The sequence below is a fragment of the Mya arenaria genome, chromosome 4 (assembly GCF_026914265.1).
Source record: "Mya arenaria isolate MELC-2E11 chromosome 4, ASM2691426v1".
In the NCBI taxonomy this organism is placed as follows: domain Eukaryota; kingdom Metazoa; phylum Mollusca; class Bivalvia; order Myida; family Myidae; genus Mya; species Mya arenaria.
Genome location: NC_069125.1, coordinates 45,733,936 through 45,752,872, shown reverse-complemented (window position 1 = coordinate 45,752,872; position 18,937 = coordinate 45,733,936). Strand labels below are relative to the sequence as shown.

At 36.3% G+C, this 18,937-nt stretch overlaps 1 protein-coding gene across 1 annotated transcript; it reads right to left on the bottom strand.

Moving 5' to 3' along the window:
• Nucleotides 1-1,063: 1,063 nt before the first annotated feature.
• On the bottom strand, nucleotides 1,064-18,628 carry LOC128232945 (E3 ubiquitin-protein ligase TRIM37-like). The gene is made up of 23 exons (XM_052946754.1): nucleotides 18,464-18,628; nucleotides 16,107-16,208; nucleotides 15,852-15,892; nucleotides 14,287-14,400; nucleotides 13,786-13,873; nucleotides 13,264-13,386; nucleotides 12,794-12,917; nucleotides 12,261-12,394; nucleotides 11,709-11,900; nucleotides 11,119-11,195; nucleotides 10,455-10,685; nucleotides 9,921-9,984; nucleotides 9,212-9,269; nucleotides 8,787-8,944; nucleotides 8,202-8,281; nucleotides 7,546-7,668; nucleotides 7,016-7,122; nucleotides 6,275-6,451; nucleotides 5,874-6,083; nucleotides 4,749-4,874; nucleotides 3,574-3,756; nucleotides 2,979-3,195; nucleotides 1,064-2,275 (listed from the first exon to the last, which is right to left on the bottom strand). The coding sequence occupies exons 1-23, from the start codon at nucleotides 18,533-18,535 to the stop codon at nucleotides 2,245-2,247; spliced, it is 2,832 nt and encodes a 943-aa protein (XP_052802714.1). The 5' UTR covers nucleotides 18,536-18,628; the 3' UTR covers nucleotides 1,064-2,244.
• Nucleotides 18,629-18,937: the final 309 nt, after the last annotated feature.

Here is an 18,937-nt window from a genome sequence, read left to right as displayed (position 1 = left end):
CGGACAAAGCTAAAATGGACAATTTTGACAAATTCAGGGGGCCATAACTCTGGAGTGCCTAAAGCGATTAGGCTGGTTATTGAACTTGACCTAGATATTTCACCAACAAACACTTTCATGAAGTTTGGTGGAAATTGGATGAGAAATGTTCAAGTTAGAGAGCGGACAAAGCTAAAATGGACAATTTTGACAAATTCAGGGGGCCATAACTCTGGAGTGCCTAAAGCGATTTGGCTGGTTATTGAACTTGACCGAGATATTTCACCAACAAACACTTTCATGACGTTTGGTGGAAATTGGATGAGAAATGATCAAGTTAGAGAGCGGACAAAGCTAAAATGGCCAATTTTGACAAATTCAGGGGGCCATAACTGTTACTCTGGAGTGCCTAAAGCGATTTGGCTGGTTATCGAACTTGACCTAGATATTTTACCAACAAACACTTTCATGAGGTTTGGTGGAAATTGGATGAGAAATGTTCAAGTTAGAGAGCGGACAACATTGTGGAGCCGCCCGCCGCCCGCCCGCCATGGGTGTTCCCATAATACGGCCATTGTAAGATGGGCGTATAAAAACGATTCTTTAATAAACATTTCCCTTGTATAAATCTTTGTAAACAAGTGATGGCAGGGTCGGGGACAATATTGACTCCAGGGACCCATTGTAAACATATTTGTAGAGGACCACAGAACAATGTTACCCCCGGTACATGCCAAATAATTTATGTGTCATTGCTGATTTTTTCCTATATGATACAATGTAAATTGATTGAACCCAGGGGCATGATTAGAGCACACTTGGTAGAGGACTACTCGACTATGCCACAAACCAATTATCTGACAATTATCTAGTACTTTTCTGATAATAACTTCTTTGACCCTGACCTTACGGACAACTTTGAAGAAGTCAGTGTTAAACAAACTGGCTTCCGATATCAGAATAGCACTGGCCCTGAGGCATTGAAGGCCTTTTTATCATTCGCATGATGTACAGTGTTACTAGCCCTTCTCTGCCTTTATCTTTGAAACACAATCAACAAGGGATATAAAGTGATAAACCATACTCTTGTTATAACTATATTTTCAAATATGAGCAAGAACAGAACGGACAGACATATATGTGACGGAATGTAAGAATCACACATATCTACGAAAAACAGAAACACACAATCAAAATTTTAAATAAATTAAACATACAGTGCAGTAGTAGTATCTTTGTTCAGCACAAGCATGTTGGAAGATTAATTAACCCTACCCAATACATATGTAGGGCAGAGACTTTCACACAGAATAAAGTCAAATGCTGACGAAAGAAACATGAACAACTATTATTATAATTATGTGAATATGTACAGGTATCACAGAGTGAATTAGCACAACACTGAAAAACAAAATGCAAATAACATGTACAACTCATGCTCTGCAAAATTATCATTTACAAAACAAGTCCAATACTTAATGCTAATCTAATTAACAGACGTAGCATCTGGAAATTGCAATGCCCTATTTCAAATACTGAAACCGTTCAAAGTGTTATGTACCGAATTTTACTGTAAATGTTAAAACTGATGATCTTAAGTACACAGACAATCATTTTCTGTGGAGAATAATGCTTACTGATCTTTTCCAAGCCCAATTCAGGCTGATTTTAGAAAGATCTTGAATTTCATATTTTGAAAATGAAAAAAGATTTTACCCAATTTTTCTCAAGATTTTTTCCCTGCTCATTTGCATAATAGTTATCGTAAAATTCGGTAATAATATTTCTAATCATTAGCCAATTTTAATCATGCATAGATTACAATGTTGTATCACTAAACACACACACACGCACACGCACACACACACGCACACATATGAAAATTGTATATTTATATATATGTTTAATATATTAATCTTGAGTATATTCTTTTACTTTGAACAAAAGTGTTGCATTTTAGATAAACTTGATAAACCTCTTTCAAGTATACACATCACATTTTCATGTGGTACAAAACCAATTCCAATTTAAGTTATTTAACACAGGCTTCAAAAACTAAAATTCATGTTTAAGTGAGATTCCATCACTTTCCCCAAATACAGCAAAACAGATTACAATATATTGAGTAAGTCTCACACATCAATCATACAGTCAGTCACAAAGCTTTATTCGGTCCCACAAAAAGAGCTTTATTGAGCCCTGAAATCACAATATGGCAGTATAAGAAAATCTCAGTTCCTCAAACCATGGCCACAACTGTAGCTCTCAAACAACTGAAGTCTCATCATCGTCGTCTCTGAAACATACAGACATAACACTCCTGTTAAGCTGCCTTAGATGAACGAATATCCTTTGAATTGCACTACAATGTAATGAACGCAATATCTTCTTATGCCACAAAAACAATGCCAGTGATTGGTCAAATGACGTTTTATCACAGTAAAATATATGCCAAATGGTTACTTCGTTCAATTGTCTTGGAAGTGTTTGTTAGTTTTAGTTGGATTATCGCAGAGACACTGAAAATGATGGATGTAAATGTAAACAGTAAATATTTTAGTATTGGGGTTCATAAGCGTATGTAAACATTTTTTAAGTGCATGGATAATTGTGAAGTCCTTTAGACTTAAATTACTGGGCAATGATTTCATACTCTGATGAACCACAATACTAAAACAATAAATCCTTAAATGAAGATAATCACAAACTTGTAACTTGCATTATCATTGTTTGTGTTCTCTGAATAAAATAAAGTTATGTAAGCAAGTTCAATGTGTATCTATTCAGTTGGCACTCAATTAACAAACAATTCAATTGTACAATCAGCTATAGACCATATGAATCATGCTGGAATCTGTCTGCTTAGTAGAATCATATTCTAGTGTCTTTTCTGAGGGGCTGAGAACTATGCTGTTAAAGTGTTTTTGGGGCTATAGCCAGCACCCTCTTGCATTAAAATACATTGAACACCTCCAAGATCAGGATATATTATGACTTACCGTGAGCTGCCTGTCCCAGCAGTAGTAAACTCAACCTGAGGTCCTGCAGGGGTTGTCTCCCCTACACTGACCACCTCTCCAGTCTCCTGGCTAGTTACCTCCCCTGACCCCCTCTCCACACTGGAGGTAGGTTCAGTGTACTCTTCCTTTGTTTTGGCATTCTCCTTGTCCTTCTGAGTTTTCTGTCTCTCTGATTTGGCCTTGCTTTTGCTTCCTCCTGTTAAATGGTGATTTACTTTTATATGCTTAATAAAATACCAATTACATGTCCAATAAGGATTCATTAGCAATCCAGCTGTCACAAAATTTATCATATATATGAAATAAAATAAAATACCTCCACTTATTTTGTATCAAATTTAGATCAGAAGAATTATAGAAGACTGACTGGTCTTCAGCCATTGCAGTTTTTCATAAAACATTAAAATTGACTTACTTTGTTATATGGCAGATTTAAAATTTGAGCCCAACTTAAGATTGCATAAAATTTGATATTTGTAATCCTTGAGCATCCTAGCCATAGAAACTTAATACTGTATTAGTCAAAAGCATTCAGATTTAGGTACTCGCCAAGTACATAAATGCTACAACCCACCTCTCTCGTTCTTGTCTGAGGCTGGGTATTTATCTCCTGAATGTACAGGGAGAGTCTGGAAGGTCAGGTCCTCAAACTGTTGAGGGAGGTCGTGGCCCAAGGCCCCATCCAGGGTGAGGTCAAGGTCAGACAGGGGTCCCTCCTCCAGTGACATGTCCAGGGCAGGCAGGGATAGTGGTTTATCTGGTATAAGAAAACAAGGTTGATAAAAATAATGCTATCAAAATTGTACAGAAGTATGGTGATCAGCAATGCTTTAAAACTTTCAAAACACATATATTTCATAACCATTACTTCCCTCAGGCCCGTTTTTTGAGCTGACAACCCTTTAATAGCTAAGCTAGAATTCATGTTATTAAACCAATGTTATTCCCTGTTATTTGTGGTCAGTAAAATTCCAAGTTTTATGGCATTCCTCATGCTGGTATAAGCCTAATTAGGCATCTCACATCAGTTAAAAGGTGTCGGGATATTTCAGTAAAGCACAATTAATTGATTATGTGGTCATCAATGTCATTGACTTAATTAGAGCAAAGAGTGAAGGAAAGTAATGGCTGTATTGTGTTAGCAAAGATTTTACAAGTAATATTTTACTGTTAAATAGAATTTCAACTCTTAATGAGATCAAAATACCAGGCTATGCAAATTGGCGAAGTTTTAAGATACAGTTTTCATGTACAATGGGATTTTATATAATAAATTGAATCGCCTAGACGCAAAATCAGAAACCCAAAACTATTGAATGATTATTACAGTTTGAACACGGAATCAGGCTGAAACATGCATCATTTACACGGTTGAAGAATAAAGAGAGAGGAGGCAACTCTCCCTGAATCAACCCATTATCACCTGCATCCCTTTAGAAAACCCTGGAGAAAAATACTATTCATAATGAACTTTTGAAAATTATACTGTTCTTTCATCAAAACGTATCAGATACTTTCTTCTTTGGTAAACTAGTTATCCCAGACCTGATGAATACTCCCTGACACCTCCTGGATAGAGGAATGGTTAAACGTTGAGTTTTGGAATTAAAAACATGTGCATGTGTACATAAAACTGATCAAAACTCCTAGGAAGTTTTATGGGTGTATGTGTAATCCTTTTAGAGCTAAATGCAACATATTATCAGGTAAAAGTACTAGGATCAAAAGTTTGATAGTATCTCTACCCACCCAGCATAGTTAGGGTGCCTGCTGACTGGGCTCTTCGTGGGCTCTTGTCCGACTCCTTCCCCTTGCTCCCCTTACAACTGCTATCGTCCTTTGATCTGTGACTAGAATCCCCAGAATGCTTTCGCTCTGAAATACCAATCATTACCCATACATGTACATATAGGAAGTATTAAAATACAGTCGAACCCCGCTGGCTTGAACTCCCAGAAACCAACAAAAATAACTTGATCCTCAGGAAATACAAGCCAAGCAGGAATGTTTAACTTCAGTTCAAAGAAATCGGTCCTTTACATCCAATTTGAGCCAACAAGGAAATCGAGTCAAGAGCCAACAGAGTTTGATTGTATTAGGTTGATCTATGTGGTTGTATTGCTTCAAATTGCTTGCCATGTATTGTTACGCAAGCAACAAGAAGTGGTACAATATCACAGATCAACCAACTATCATAGTATTTCTATTATTTCCTACCTTTATAGAATTGGATTGGAATTTATTTTTTTATTTTTTTGGGGGGGGATTTTTTTTATAAAAGCATTAAAATTTGACCACAAGAGTTGAAATTATCTTGTGTAGTATTGTTGAAGTATATTTGCCCATTCACACAAGGCTACTATGTGATAAGGAATCAGAAAACACAGTGTATATAATGGAATTTTTATTTTCAAGTTTAAATCATCTTGTTTTTATACCAAAATTTAACAGTATGAAATAAAATAGGATAATAATCAATCCTCATACATAAAAATGCATGTTATAGGATCTTAAAAGAGAAGATCAAATAGTGTTTTAGTTACTGACACAGAAATAAAAGGTATTATAAAGGTCTTTAAATGGAAATAAACTCTTGAAGAATATACTCTTTAGGCAAGGAATACTATAAATGTTACAGTTTGGGGTATAGTCAGTTTCACTGCCAGTGAAGTCAAAGATATTTTGTTATACATTTAATATTAAAATATATGGCATCAAACCAATGTATATCATATAAAGATGACTAACATCTCCCTTACATTGATTACTGTGCCAGAATATAACATATCGACATACAATGTAAATCAGTACATTTTTCACTCCACTAACAATTTTTATGAAGGGGGTATAAACATTTAAATCATGATTTCCTACCTGATTTTTCTAAAGTGGCCCTTGCCCGTGCTTCAATCTCACTTGAGACGGCGGCATTGGCAGCAGCCAGCGTGGAGAAGGTTGTGGCTGCAAGCTCATTAAAGCGTGCTTGTATGTGCTCAAGTGTGTCCGTCTCAGTAATGCGGTTGATACGGGCCTGCAGGTCCTGTAGTGACTGGCAGGATGTATCCCCTACACTGCCTGTAGCACCTGGAGAACATAAAAACAAGTTCACCATCAACAAGTCTCATTGTTTGAAGCAATTTAACACATTTCAATTCGGACAAGTCGAGAGCAGTAAAAGTTTGCTGCTACAAAATTTCGATTCTACTAATTTATGGCATGATTTGGCTAGAAAGAAATTTCATGGAACCACCTTCATCAACAATCATTAGACCTACCTGAGTATAGAGATGAGTCAGTAGTCTTGGTATGTTTGGCATTGTTTTTCTTGCCCAAGGTGGACTCAGCTGTGGTAGTGAGGGGGGTGGGGACATGATGGGCAGACGAGGAGGCGGAGGTCGTGGTTGGGGGACGCGGCAAGAAGAAACCTAGGTCCAGATTCAATAGGATGTCAGCTGTAAATATACAGACTAGAAGTTTAAGGGATGCATCATATAAATAAGGGATGGCATAGAGTAATAGGTTTGGTACTCAAGTATTCAGATAATCTTCCTATCAATTGTGAGACTTGGGGCGTGTGGATTATCACAGTATTGGGTGTATAACTCATTTGAGGAAAGTTTATTCATTCCAACTGTCCCTTAATCAATTTTGTATGAGAAAATAAAATTGGGATGTGTACTATACAGATAGTTTCGTCATTGTGTGATGTGAGGTTTTGTAATTTAGTATAGAAGTATTTTAAATATACTGACAGATGCTGAACAGTTACAGACCTGTTACATATGCAAACATCCATATTGTGCTTTTTGACAAAAATAATTACACTAACCGAGATAAGAATCAACCATGCATCCAACTATCTTTTAATCATCATTCAATATACATGTAATGAATATAACAAAAACACTTTCATTTTAAAGAGCATCACTCGATATTTCCCCACCATTTGCTCACTTTGAACAAAGATAGATTAATTTACAAGAGTTACAAGTGCCCTCCCTCTTGAGGTAGCTCACCTGTACTAGAGGGTGTGGTAAACCTTGATGGTCCAAGGCGTCGACTGCGTGGCCACTGATTCTCACTGTCTTGTAGAAACTGTAGCAGCATTGTCTCATCATCATTCCTGTAATGTTGAAAGTCTGTTGCACAGAGTAACTCAATAATAACACAGTTTAACTGTTGGCATATAATTGTAGCTTCTCTTCTTCTGACATCATAATGGATAATAGGCATGACTCACAGGATTACCAGCTGTTGGTTTCTTTTAATCAAATTACAGTCAGGCACATAACTATTATATAAATTAGGCGTTTATTTTCATATTGCAACTTCATATATTCTGTTCCAAAGTAATCGTAGCTATTGTGAACAAGAATATTTTAGAAGTTTTTGCAGTTGGTTACAATGGCAACATGTCAACCCGCATTTTCCATGATATACCATCCTTTGTACATATTTAAAAGACAAACACTCAAGAATCATTCCTGTGTGGTTTGATTGAAAGGGACCAATCAATTCAGAAGAAGGTGCTATTCCCATGACAAACCTGGAAGTTTTCTGTTCAAGAATGTTCATGGCAGATGTTGCTGGTTCCCCACCAGCAGCGGTGTCCTGGTCCAGATTGTTTATCCCAAGTTCCTCCTGTTCCTCAACATCGTTGTCCAGGCACCTGTGGGAGATACAGGAGTAAAGCATGTAAGGTTATAATGAAGGATGTTAATGACACTGGTCAATGTAGCGGGTTACTTCCTACTGGTCTCTTGCTCTTTAACATAGTTATCCAGGCACCTCTGGAGTAGTGGGATAAATAATGTATTTTCATTTTCTTTCCTATCCCTGTCTTGAAGACATACATGCACCATGTTAAGAGCTGACACCAAGAGGACAGCCAGCAGATTCCAGGGGTGCTCTTATTTTCCCTGTTGACCCAGGGCCTCAAAAAACTATATACACTCTAGCAAAGGTTAATTTTGAGCCTTTTTGCTTCATTATTGCCTACACGCAATTTCATCGAACACAGATGGGTTTTTTCTTCAACATTAACCTTCCGGGAGGTGAGGTGAAAAGCATACAATGGCAAATCAACCAACAATATTGTCTGTCAACCAACTAGCAAAGAAGCTTAAACTAAAGACCCCATTTTTAAACTGATACACAAAAATTGTCTTGACTTATTACTTATCTGCAGTATCTAGTACATACATATTTTCCTCATCGACATCATTCTCCTCAGTAATGGAGTATTCCTCTAGATCATCATCATGGCTTTCACCCTGGCTCAGCTGTTCAGGAACAAAACAGTAGAAACTCTTAAGATACAAATTTTTCTGTTTTCATTGTAACACATAAAATGAGGCTTGTAATATTTCCGTTACAATTTCTGTGACATATTAAAATGATAGTATATTTCCGTAACAGCAAAGAACAGAGTACAACAATATAAATACAGGAAACAAGACTAATTATAACAAGACCAATTAATTATTTTCAGTTCAGTTTCAATTCTTTAAATGCCAACAACTCTTAACATACCAGAACTGATCATACGAAATAAACATTTTACTAAAACACAAGAACACTTCAACCAAATGCCAACACTTGTTTTTCTCAGTCAGGGGCTTAACTTGTCAAATTTTGACTACACATGGGTGAAACTATTAATAAAGGTACAAAATCACCTGAATAGTGTTTGAATTATCACCACTGGTTAACAGTGCTGGCCCCGGGGACCCCAAGATTCTTTTTTCTTTGAAAAACATACAAGATAATTCATTGTTATATTCTTACTTCACTCCTGTCAGACGAGTCTGAGTCTGTCTCAGTGTCGTCTGCGTTGTGTTCTATCTCTATCTCAGAACCACCCTCAGCAACAGGCTGGTCACTATGGCAATACTTGGTGTACAGGCTGTCAACCAGACCCTCGTCTACCAGGGGGATGGGGGAATCTGAATACAATCACAATGCCAGTGCTTATTACTGTTGTTTTTTTCAGTCAATGATGGGGCATCACTTAACAAGTACTTTAGCCAGAGTTATTACATTGCTACGATTTGCATGCCAAAATCTTTAATGTGACATTGTTGTTGACAAAATTTCAGAGGATATGAGGAAAGGCTGCCACTCACATGTGAACATGAAAGATAAAATGTGTTCATTTTAAAAAAAGAACAAGTAAATATGTACATGCACACAAAAATCAAACAATGCATTACCAATTTTTACTCCTTTTTTACTGGAATGTTTGTTCCTCAGAATTTCCAATGTGATTCTCTAAAACACAAGGATAACGGTATTTACACACACTCCAGAAATACACATGGACATATATATGACAAAAATAATTGGCAATGTAATTATTTTCCAAAAGGATAAAACAAAATAATTGGTGTCCTTTAATTCTTATCCATTATTCCTGAAAAATTAATTGTGCCTTTGTTAAGTAAGTCATAAGGCGACTATAAACTAATTGCTAGATTCTCATCCCCACCTTTCCCCTATTTTTTCAGCACCCATACCCCCTTTAAATTTTAATGACTCTTATAAAAATGTAACTTGGGTCTGTATTTGTGCATCAGTCGGGTATTGTCAGGGAATGGCGTTTATTCATTTCTTCCATGTCATATAATATTCATATGCAAAAAAGGAGAGTTGTTATGATCGTGTTCAGAGTCCATCTATAAACACATGTTTATGGTCCCTTGATGCAATAAGAAAGAGCATGAACACATATTCAACAGTGAAACTGTCATCAAAGAAAAGTAAAAAATACCCCCCGCCCCCATTTAAAAAAAGATTTGGATGAAAATCTAGCGATTAATTTATATTGGTCTAAAACTGAATAAAAACATTCATGTTGTCTTCTAAAACTTCCTATTGTTCAAATCAATTTAACAAAATGAGTTACACAAAGTGATGACCTACTTCTTTCAAATCATTATTCTGCATTTGGTACTGTGTGTTAGATGACTCAAGCTGGTTTATATACCTGAATTGAAGACAAACATAATACAAAAGTGTGTTTTGATAAACAATTACCATATCTTTATTAGTTTGATTTTATAACAAAACATTGAGAAACAAAACAGGAATACATCCAGTACAATGTGATATATATGTGCTTAAGGCAAATTAATGGAAAGCCATAGTAAACAAGCTATTTTTGGTATCAAAAAAGATATTTAAATTGTGCCATATCTGTGATAAGTTTTTTAATATACAAGAAACTAAATATTTAAACACAGAATAGAAAAAAAACATTTCATCATTCCTCCTTTCATATCTAAAAATCCCAGTGAATTATTTCACTCTGCATAATGCCTTCTATATATCTATTGAGGACCCGTTATTTAACACATGCAACTTCTAAAGTAAAGCAAGCAAAAACCTACGCCTGGTTTGGGAACACAAGTTCAAGGAACGACATATTTGAAAATTAATTGCTACAACCCCACTCACCATTGCTGATCACGACATTTCTGGAAGAATGTCGGAGGTCGGACTTGGAAACGAAGGGTCAGGGAATCGACCTCAGTGTTGAGATAACCTTCTGTGGCCAGCAGGTCTAGGCGGAAGAATCGGTTGTAGCCCCAACACTCCCCGACTTCAAAATCGGAGGCAAACTCCCGCACAATGTTCTTACTTGCATCACGGGAAGCCTGGTGGACCATCTCTACTCTATACTCATACCTGGTGAAAGTAACAGTGTTATTTAGCATTCAGTTATATTTGGTAAAGCCTAAACAGACAAAATATTTGTTTCTGGTAACATCCTGCAGAAAAATATTGGTCTGACAGTAAGTTGACATTTTCTTTAAATACTTTTGCATGGCAAACTGTCTTGAAACCTTCAAATTATACCGATTCTTCTAATTTCAGTTCAGATTAAAAGTTCTATTTGGTTTCTAGTCCGCAAATTCTTTCAGTCAGGTAACTTAAATCATTTTTTATTTTAATAGGCCTCAGCAATTTCCAAACCATACCTGTTTCTTGTAATTAACAGACTTTTAAATGTTGATATTTTAAGAGAACAAATTGCTCCATGTTACTTTTGACTATGTGTTAGCACCTTGCAATTATGTTATTTATATCTAAATGAGCAGAAAACAATGGAGTTTCTTACTTGGATGTCTCTGGCAGTCCAGCTGAGAGTTCTAAGAACACAGACAGGTAGTTGCCCCTCACCACACCATTACCATCCTGTCAGGTACAAGGATACATGTGAAGACATTTATATCATTCCTATGAAAGCAGCTCTGTGTAATGAATGATAAATGAACCGACAAGCTACTACTTATTCTTCTCAAAATTTACTTATTTTTCCAGATCTGAACCGGCCCAATTGCCAATTGAAAAGGCCATTTTGGCCGGCAGCTGGTTCTTATTGATAACACTGAAGAATGCATTCAGTGTAACTCAAGCACAGTATATGTCACTGGCAAACAATACAGACAATATCAAGCAATAAGAGCACCACAGGGCAAATGCCATTGCTCACCTTTTTCCAATTTGAACAAGGAGCATAACTCAAACATCGTTTAAACAAGAGTTATGAGCCTTGCTAAACATGTGGAAATTATCTGAAACCATGGGGACCAAGTGTCATTTAAATATCTTAAATATTGCTTAGTGATGCTTTTAGAGTTTTGGTATGGTAAAAGTCTTTGCATTACATTAAAAACAACACCAATGACCACTGTACTATCTACTTACCGGGTAGACCTTGAGTCTCCAGCTGAGTCCATTCACTTGTAGAGGCTGGCTGTACACAGGGTCAGCTCTCTGTTGCAGGGCACTGAAGCTATTCATTACGAATGTGCTGCTGTCATATGGGGGGACTATTTCACTGGTGAAGTCTGTGGGCACTGGGGCGGTCACAAATGATGTCATTGGGCGACGATGCATCTGTAAAGAAATGGTTTCAATCTTTGAAACAAAGAATAATGTATGAAGATATCTTCTAGTATTAATCTAAAAGTATTAGACAAGCAAGATGTTTTTCATTTGAAAAGCCTGGTTATATTTTACCTAGCACATTCCTTAAAAGTTAATTGCAAAACAATTCTACGTGTACCTGCTTCATTAACATTTAAAAACATCTAGGTCATGTATATTGTCTTTCTGGTAAACCAGCATTGAAGTAAGATTTTATCTTCAGATTTGCAAACATGCTAAAAAGGCATCCAAAAGGATTGATCAAGGAAAAGGTCTTCATAGTGACTTTTATATGAACTATAAACTACAGCAATCATTTCACAAACAGACCTGTCTAAAGATGGCAAGGAACTCCTCACTGCGGATAATCAGGTCCTTCTTACAGCTGTGAGCCACCTGACTCTCAATCTTCTGGATGACCGAGTCTAGAATCTCTGTCTCCTGGGTTAGCTGCCCGCGCTGACCTGCACCAGGAATTATTACGTAAAAAGTAAATTTGCATACCGGTAAGATCTTCTTGTCAGAGAAAAGAAGTGGAATTCTAAGGCATAATGTATTAAAATGCTATGATGTCACTATTGTCATTCTGACAGCAATGAGATTAGGTAAAAAGAGCTCATTGATATCCTTAAACTGTAACAAGGTCATAGTCAGACAACTTTTCAGTGATACTAGTAAAGTATAGTCCATTTAGTAAAGCAATGGTTGCGAACATACAGTTATATAGCTACCCAAACAACAACATAACAACCACAACATAACAACCAAAGTAAGAAAACACGGTTCTTTTCTGTTTAAAAGGTTATTGTACAAAGGTCTTCAGTACATGACAATATTGCTCAATATTTTAACAGTTGATATACCCATAAGAGTGAGGAGTTTGCTCTTTAGCTGTGACTCCAGCCTGGCAATCATGAGCTCCACAGCGTTTCGTATCTCTCGCACACGCTCATCCTTCGCTGACTTCACACTGTCTATGTTACGTTCCTGGAAAAAGTGATGTTTACCATTATGTGAAAAGTTACACAAAATGGTGCTATTTTTCCAATTGTCAATGTTAACATCGTTTTAAGTGTACCAGTTCTATTAACACTTATCAATCTGATATGTGGACCTCACATTGACAAAAATAAGTCTTAAAAACAGGCTCAATCCTCTACATTAATATTTGCCTTTGAACATTGCAACAAGTCTAGTTAAGATAAACTTATTGACATTTCAAGTACCTGACTTGCAGGATTGCAACTATTCAAACAGTACCAATTTCATAATAGTTGCATATTTTTGCCCAAAAGTGATTTTTACAGCAAGAATGTCTTAAAAGTAACCGTACAACATCCTGAACAAGGCTGATAATCTCAATGTTTCTACGTCGTATGAGACTCAGTTCCTCCATGATCTGACGGACATGCTGGTTGTACTCGTTCTCAATCGGCTTGAAGGTGTGGCCGGTGTGCTGGAGATATAAAATAAAATTTGTAGAGTAACCTCAGCTGTGGCCTTTCGCTGTCCTACACTGAAACACCCCTTATTTTTCCCTATTATGGTCTTTGTGTTTTGTAATTTTCTTTCAAAAATGTACCATACATAGCTAAAGAGGTAGAAATGCTATGCAGCCGCTGGTAATGCCTTATAAAACATGACACTGAAAACGTTAGTTATCGTAGATTGTGGAATAGTATCATAAAATCAAACATCATAAACTTTCATCTAAAGAAACTGGGTTAAAGATACTACATGCGTAGGGAGATTTTACAACATCAACTTACTAGAAGAATAAGTATAAATTCTTTCTGCTCACATTAGTGTGTGTTTTTTGGGTGTAAGATACTGCAAATAAAGGTAAAAATGTTACCTTGCCCTCCCACAAGGCACACTGGTGACAGATGCACTGTCTACATGTCTCACAGTACACACTGATTTTTTCCTTGTGTTCACTGCACCTTAAAAAGTCAGAAAACATTCAGTAACGAACAAGGAGCCCATCAGAAACAAAGCAGTACACAATCGCTAACTAATCAGGTCACACTCTGTAACAATGCTGGATACAAGCAATACCAATTCTGGACAAAATTGATATAAAATCAAAGAATATTCTAGCAACAAATTGTCATAAAAAAACTTATTCAAACCACTATTACACAACATTTTTGAGAGGCTAAGAGCTCTTCCCATGGTGGGGCTCCAACCCACTCTCACAGGTTGTCTTTCTATCGAGACTAAAACTTGTCTAGATACTTTCCCACAAAGCTAGAAACACTTTGATCATATACTTCAATTATATACTATGTACAGATTTATGATATGTGCATGAAGAGGATCATTTTACAGAAAGTATGTGTGCACATATACTGACTGGTCTGTGTCTGCTCCATCCCTAGGTGGGATAGTGTGTTGTAGTAGGTCGAGTGTCTGCGTAACTTCCTCCGCCCACCGACAATTCACCAGCTCTGACACATGTAGAGGAGCCCTGCCAAAGCATAAGTAATAATAACATAGATTTATAGATATCATGTTTGACAGAAGATGTACTAGTTAAGGATACAATCAGCAATACATTTATAAATGTGGCAGAATAAAAGACAAAGAAAACTAGAGCTGTCACAGGAGTGACGAATACCCCCAAATGCCGCCTGGACACAGGAATAGCAAACCATTCCTTTGAAAAGAGGCCATAACTCCAAGGTTACTGCTCACTGCATCTTCTTTTATCATGCATTTATTGTTTTATTTAAATCTGTTGAGTAATTTAGAAGTTGATCTCTTCTGGAACAAGGATTAGGCTAGACAAAGCTGTATAATTTTTGCCTATTTTAACTTATTCAGGGGCCATAATTGGAGACATGATCATGTGATTCCAACCACAATCACAGGGGCAAATGTTCTCACCATGGCTAAAAGTTTGAAAAAGATTCATTCAAAAATGACGAAGGAGTAGGACGAACAAAACTAATTTTACCCAATTTAACTCATTAAGGGGCCACAACTCCACTCAGGATCATGTGACTCCCACCAAATTCATGGAGGCAAAGGTTTACATCATGGCCATTAATATTTGAAAGTTTGAAAAAGATTTGCTCAATAGCTTCAAAGAAGAATCCTGGACAAAGCTAATTTTGCCCAATTTAACTCATTAAGGGGCCACAACTCCACTCAGGATCATGCGACTCTGACCAAATCCACGGAGGCACAGGTTTACATCATGGTCATTAATATTTGAAAGTTTGAAAAAGATTTGTTCAATAACGACAAAGATGAATCCCGGACAAAAAAAAAACGGACGGACAGACGGACAGACGGACAGACAGACAGACAGACGGACAGACGGACAACCCGATTCCAGTATACCCCCCCCCCAAACTTTGTTTTGGAGGGTATAAAAACAAGCACCACAAGCATTCCCCACTCATTCATCTTTTTCAGTAAACCAAACATATTTTAGCCAGAGGTACTTGACTTGCACCTCGCGGATGCCAATGTCATTGTTTACATGGGATGATGTTTACATGTCATGATGTTTACATGGGATGATGTTTACATGAGATGATCATGATGTTTACATTACATGATGTTTACATGGGATGAGGTTTACATGTCAAGATGTTTACATGGGATGATGTTAACAAGGATGATGTTTACATGGGGTAATGTTTACATGTCATGATGTTTACTTGTCATGATGTTTACATGGGATGATGTTTACATGGGATGATGTTTACACGTCATGATGTTTACATTGGAAGATGTTTACATGTCATCATGTTTACATGGCATGATGTTTACATGGCATGATGTTTACATTTTCATACTTCAATAAAACATGAAAGCTAAAATAATGAAATTGAGGCCTGACATTATTAAACTTAAAGTTGATCCTTGTTCAGTCCTTGTTAAGTTATTCCTAATAAAGTCTTCACATACCTGCAGTGGGGACACTGCATTCGTGTCTCTGTCAGCCATCTCTGTAAAAGTTTCATCAATTAATTCTATGTTTTTATAGTTGCTTTAAATTTACAAGTCAATCTTAAGCAGCACTCAATCAATATATAATTATATATATATGTAATTAGATATATATGCAAACGGAAATATAATTTCTATTTCAGGTAAAAAATAAAATAGAATATATAATAATAATTACATACAATGAACACATGGCTTAACATTTTCTCTTACCCGAATGCATGTATAACAACAAAGCTTGGAACAGTGTGGACACAGGCGAGCGTCTCGCAGCTTTTCCATACAAATAAAGCATCGGAAAACCTCAGTCAAACTCTGAAATAGACCAATTGATATTTAAATATTGGTTTAAATGTTCTTACATTAATACTTATACTGCAATACTGAATTATATATTCTTATATAAAATGTTTTATTGTTATTATGAAGAAAGAGCCATGGTCTATAATATTTAAATGTGATGTCAAGTTTCTCTTAAATTCAAGTATATACAATCTCAAATTTATTTTTAAAAAATGAGAGAACAATGTTATTGTGTTAAAGTTGAGATTCCCTGGACACTCATTTTATTACAACCCATCCCAAATACAGCCCGTATTGAAAAGTATGTACGGCCCAGATTGAAAAATGATACAGAATTGCAGACAAAAATACCAAAATTTGAACTAGACTTCTGCAAATCTGATGTGTTGCCTGTCAAGAGTGCCCATACATTTTCTAATAAATGTCAGCATGATCTAGGCCTATGACCCAAATTAATCATTACGGGTTGTATACTGTCATGACTAGAGTGCACACCAAGCTGGAAGACCCTAAACCAAGTTGTCAGAAAATTAAGTGTGATACGGATTCTGCCAAGAGACAAATTAATATGATGTGTAAGCTATGTTTTAAGCTTTGCAACATTTAATCATTATATTAGTTGACAGGGAGTACGAACATTACAAGTTATCCATAAACGGTTAAAATGATCCTAGGTCATACCAGGTAGAACAAGTTGCCTAAGCAAATAAGGCTTTGAGAAAGGTATTGTCAGGAGAGCAGTAGAGCAGTATTGGGGTCTCAAAAGGCTGTGGATTTTAGCTACCGCCGGTAGAGTTCACATGTCTGGATCAGTGAACATGCAGGTTTGTATTAGAAATCACTGTGTTATTTGCATTCACATTGAGTAAAATTATCTTGTCTTTATGGAAAATACTATACATCTAAATATTCATCTATGGTTTCTTTAAGTCTTACCTGACATGAATAAATTCAAAAAAGGCTTTGGACTTATGTAGAAGATAAAAATGCTCATAAAAAAACATATTTTTTGGAAAACCCTGCATTGTTATTTTGATCAATGAAGTAAAAAGGAGAATGGCTTGCACACACATGAATTGTTAATGTCTTCAATATATGCATGAAAAGTGGTGAGCTTGGCATATTTTTTTTATAAATTTCTGTTGTCCATTTTGTTTTACACTTTTTGCTCAAGTTTCTTCGGGCTCAAAATGAAAGGGAAATCTATCTATCTATCTCTGTTTAATGTCAACTCCTCTTTCGAGTGTTACTGACATGAACGGTGCGCGCCTGCTTGTTAGTGAAAAAATAAAACACTGATGAGGTAAATCACATCAGAAAAGTGAGAACTAGGGTATAAAAGAGAACACAATTTAGGTAACATGATAAAAAGTGATTGGTGAACTGGTAAAAGGATAAAAACACTGCTCGCTTATCTAATGCTTAATGGTTGCCACAGCCACCTTGAATGTGTCAGGGGTGGGGATAGTGACAATATGATTTGGCAAACTGTTCCAAAGTACAACCGAGTGAGGATAGAATGAAAATTTGTGATAGTCAGTTTTTACTTAAATTTGTCTGAAACATAGTGGGTGCATTAGTCTGGTAAATCTTATTGGTGTTTGAATATAAGATGGCAGCGTAATAACAACATGATGATGGTATATGTTGTAAAACATTACAAGTCGGGAATCTAGTCTATGTTGTTCAAGTGAGCGCCAACCAAGACTTTCCTGCATGTTTGTAACACTGGAGAGAGGAGAGAAGTCATGTTTAACCCAACGGATAGCCCGACGTTGAACCATTTCAATTTTATTGGTGTTTGATTTTGTGTGTGGGTGCCAAATTGTGCTTGCATATTCTAGCGAGAGATGTCATTTTCTTGGAATCATTGAAAGCTAGTCCATATTAACAGCTGCTTCAGTCTTTGATGAATTTTGTTTGGGCTACTTTACATTATGGGGAACATAATGAATGTTTGAATGTTAAAAAAGTTCCTTTAACACGAGTTATAAGCATGAGACTGTCAAAAACACAATAAGGCAGGATATTTTTTCTTGTAATTGAAAAATATAATTATTGTTTCACTGTTATTTAAGCTTAATTGGAATAGAACAATGTTTCAGGAAAATCATTTTCATTTTTTTTTAAATAAATGTGGATTCATTCATTTAAGTTAACATTGATGAATTGATTTGATTAGAAATTACATACTCTTTGTTTCAATGATATTGTCCGAATTAAAAATATCCGAAATCACTTGTACTGAATCATACGCGAATGCTTACCTCTACTGAGTTTTGATCCGCACCTACACCTGCTAAGGGATGAACTGTGCCTGCTGCATTACCAGTCGCCATTCTATAACGGATACCTCCTAAGAAAATTGAAATGTTTTAAATTTATTATCTTGAATTGATTGTGTTGGTGATTTATCGAATTATTTTTGGTTGTTGTTGACAGTGCGTGCACTGACGCAGTGATCTCCCTTGACAAACATCAAAGATATCTAAGATATCTGCCTGGGGGTGGGGGTGTACTCTTATTTACCAGGTACTTATTTACCATCGCCATGGGATAATTCCCATTCGCCAATCTCGATACCATTCACAGTTTAAATAGTTTGAAATTAAAAAGGATTTCTTACCAGCTAGTTTCCATAACCTCCCATACCAATTAATGGGCTGGTGCTGGTATGCACTAAAAACTTTGCCTCAGAGCGTTTGCACGTAATAATAAACTGTTTTAATCTTTAAAATGTT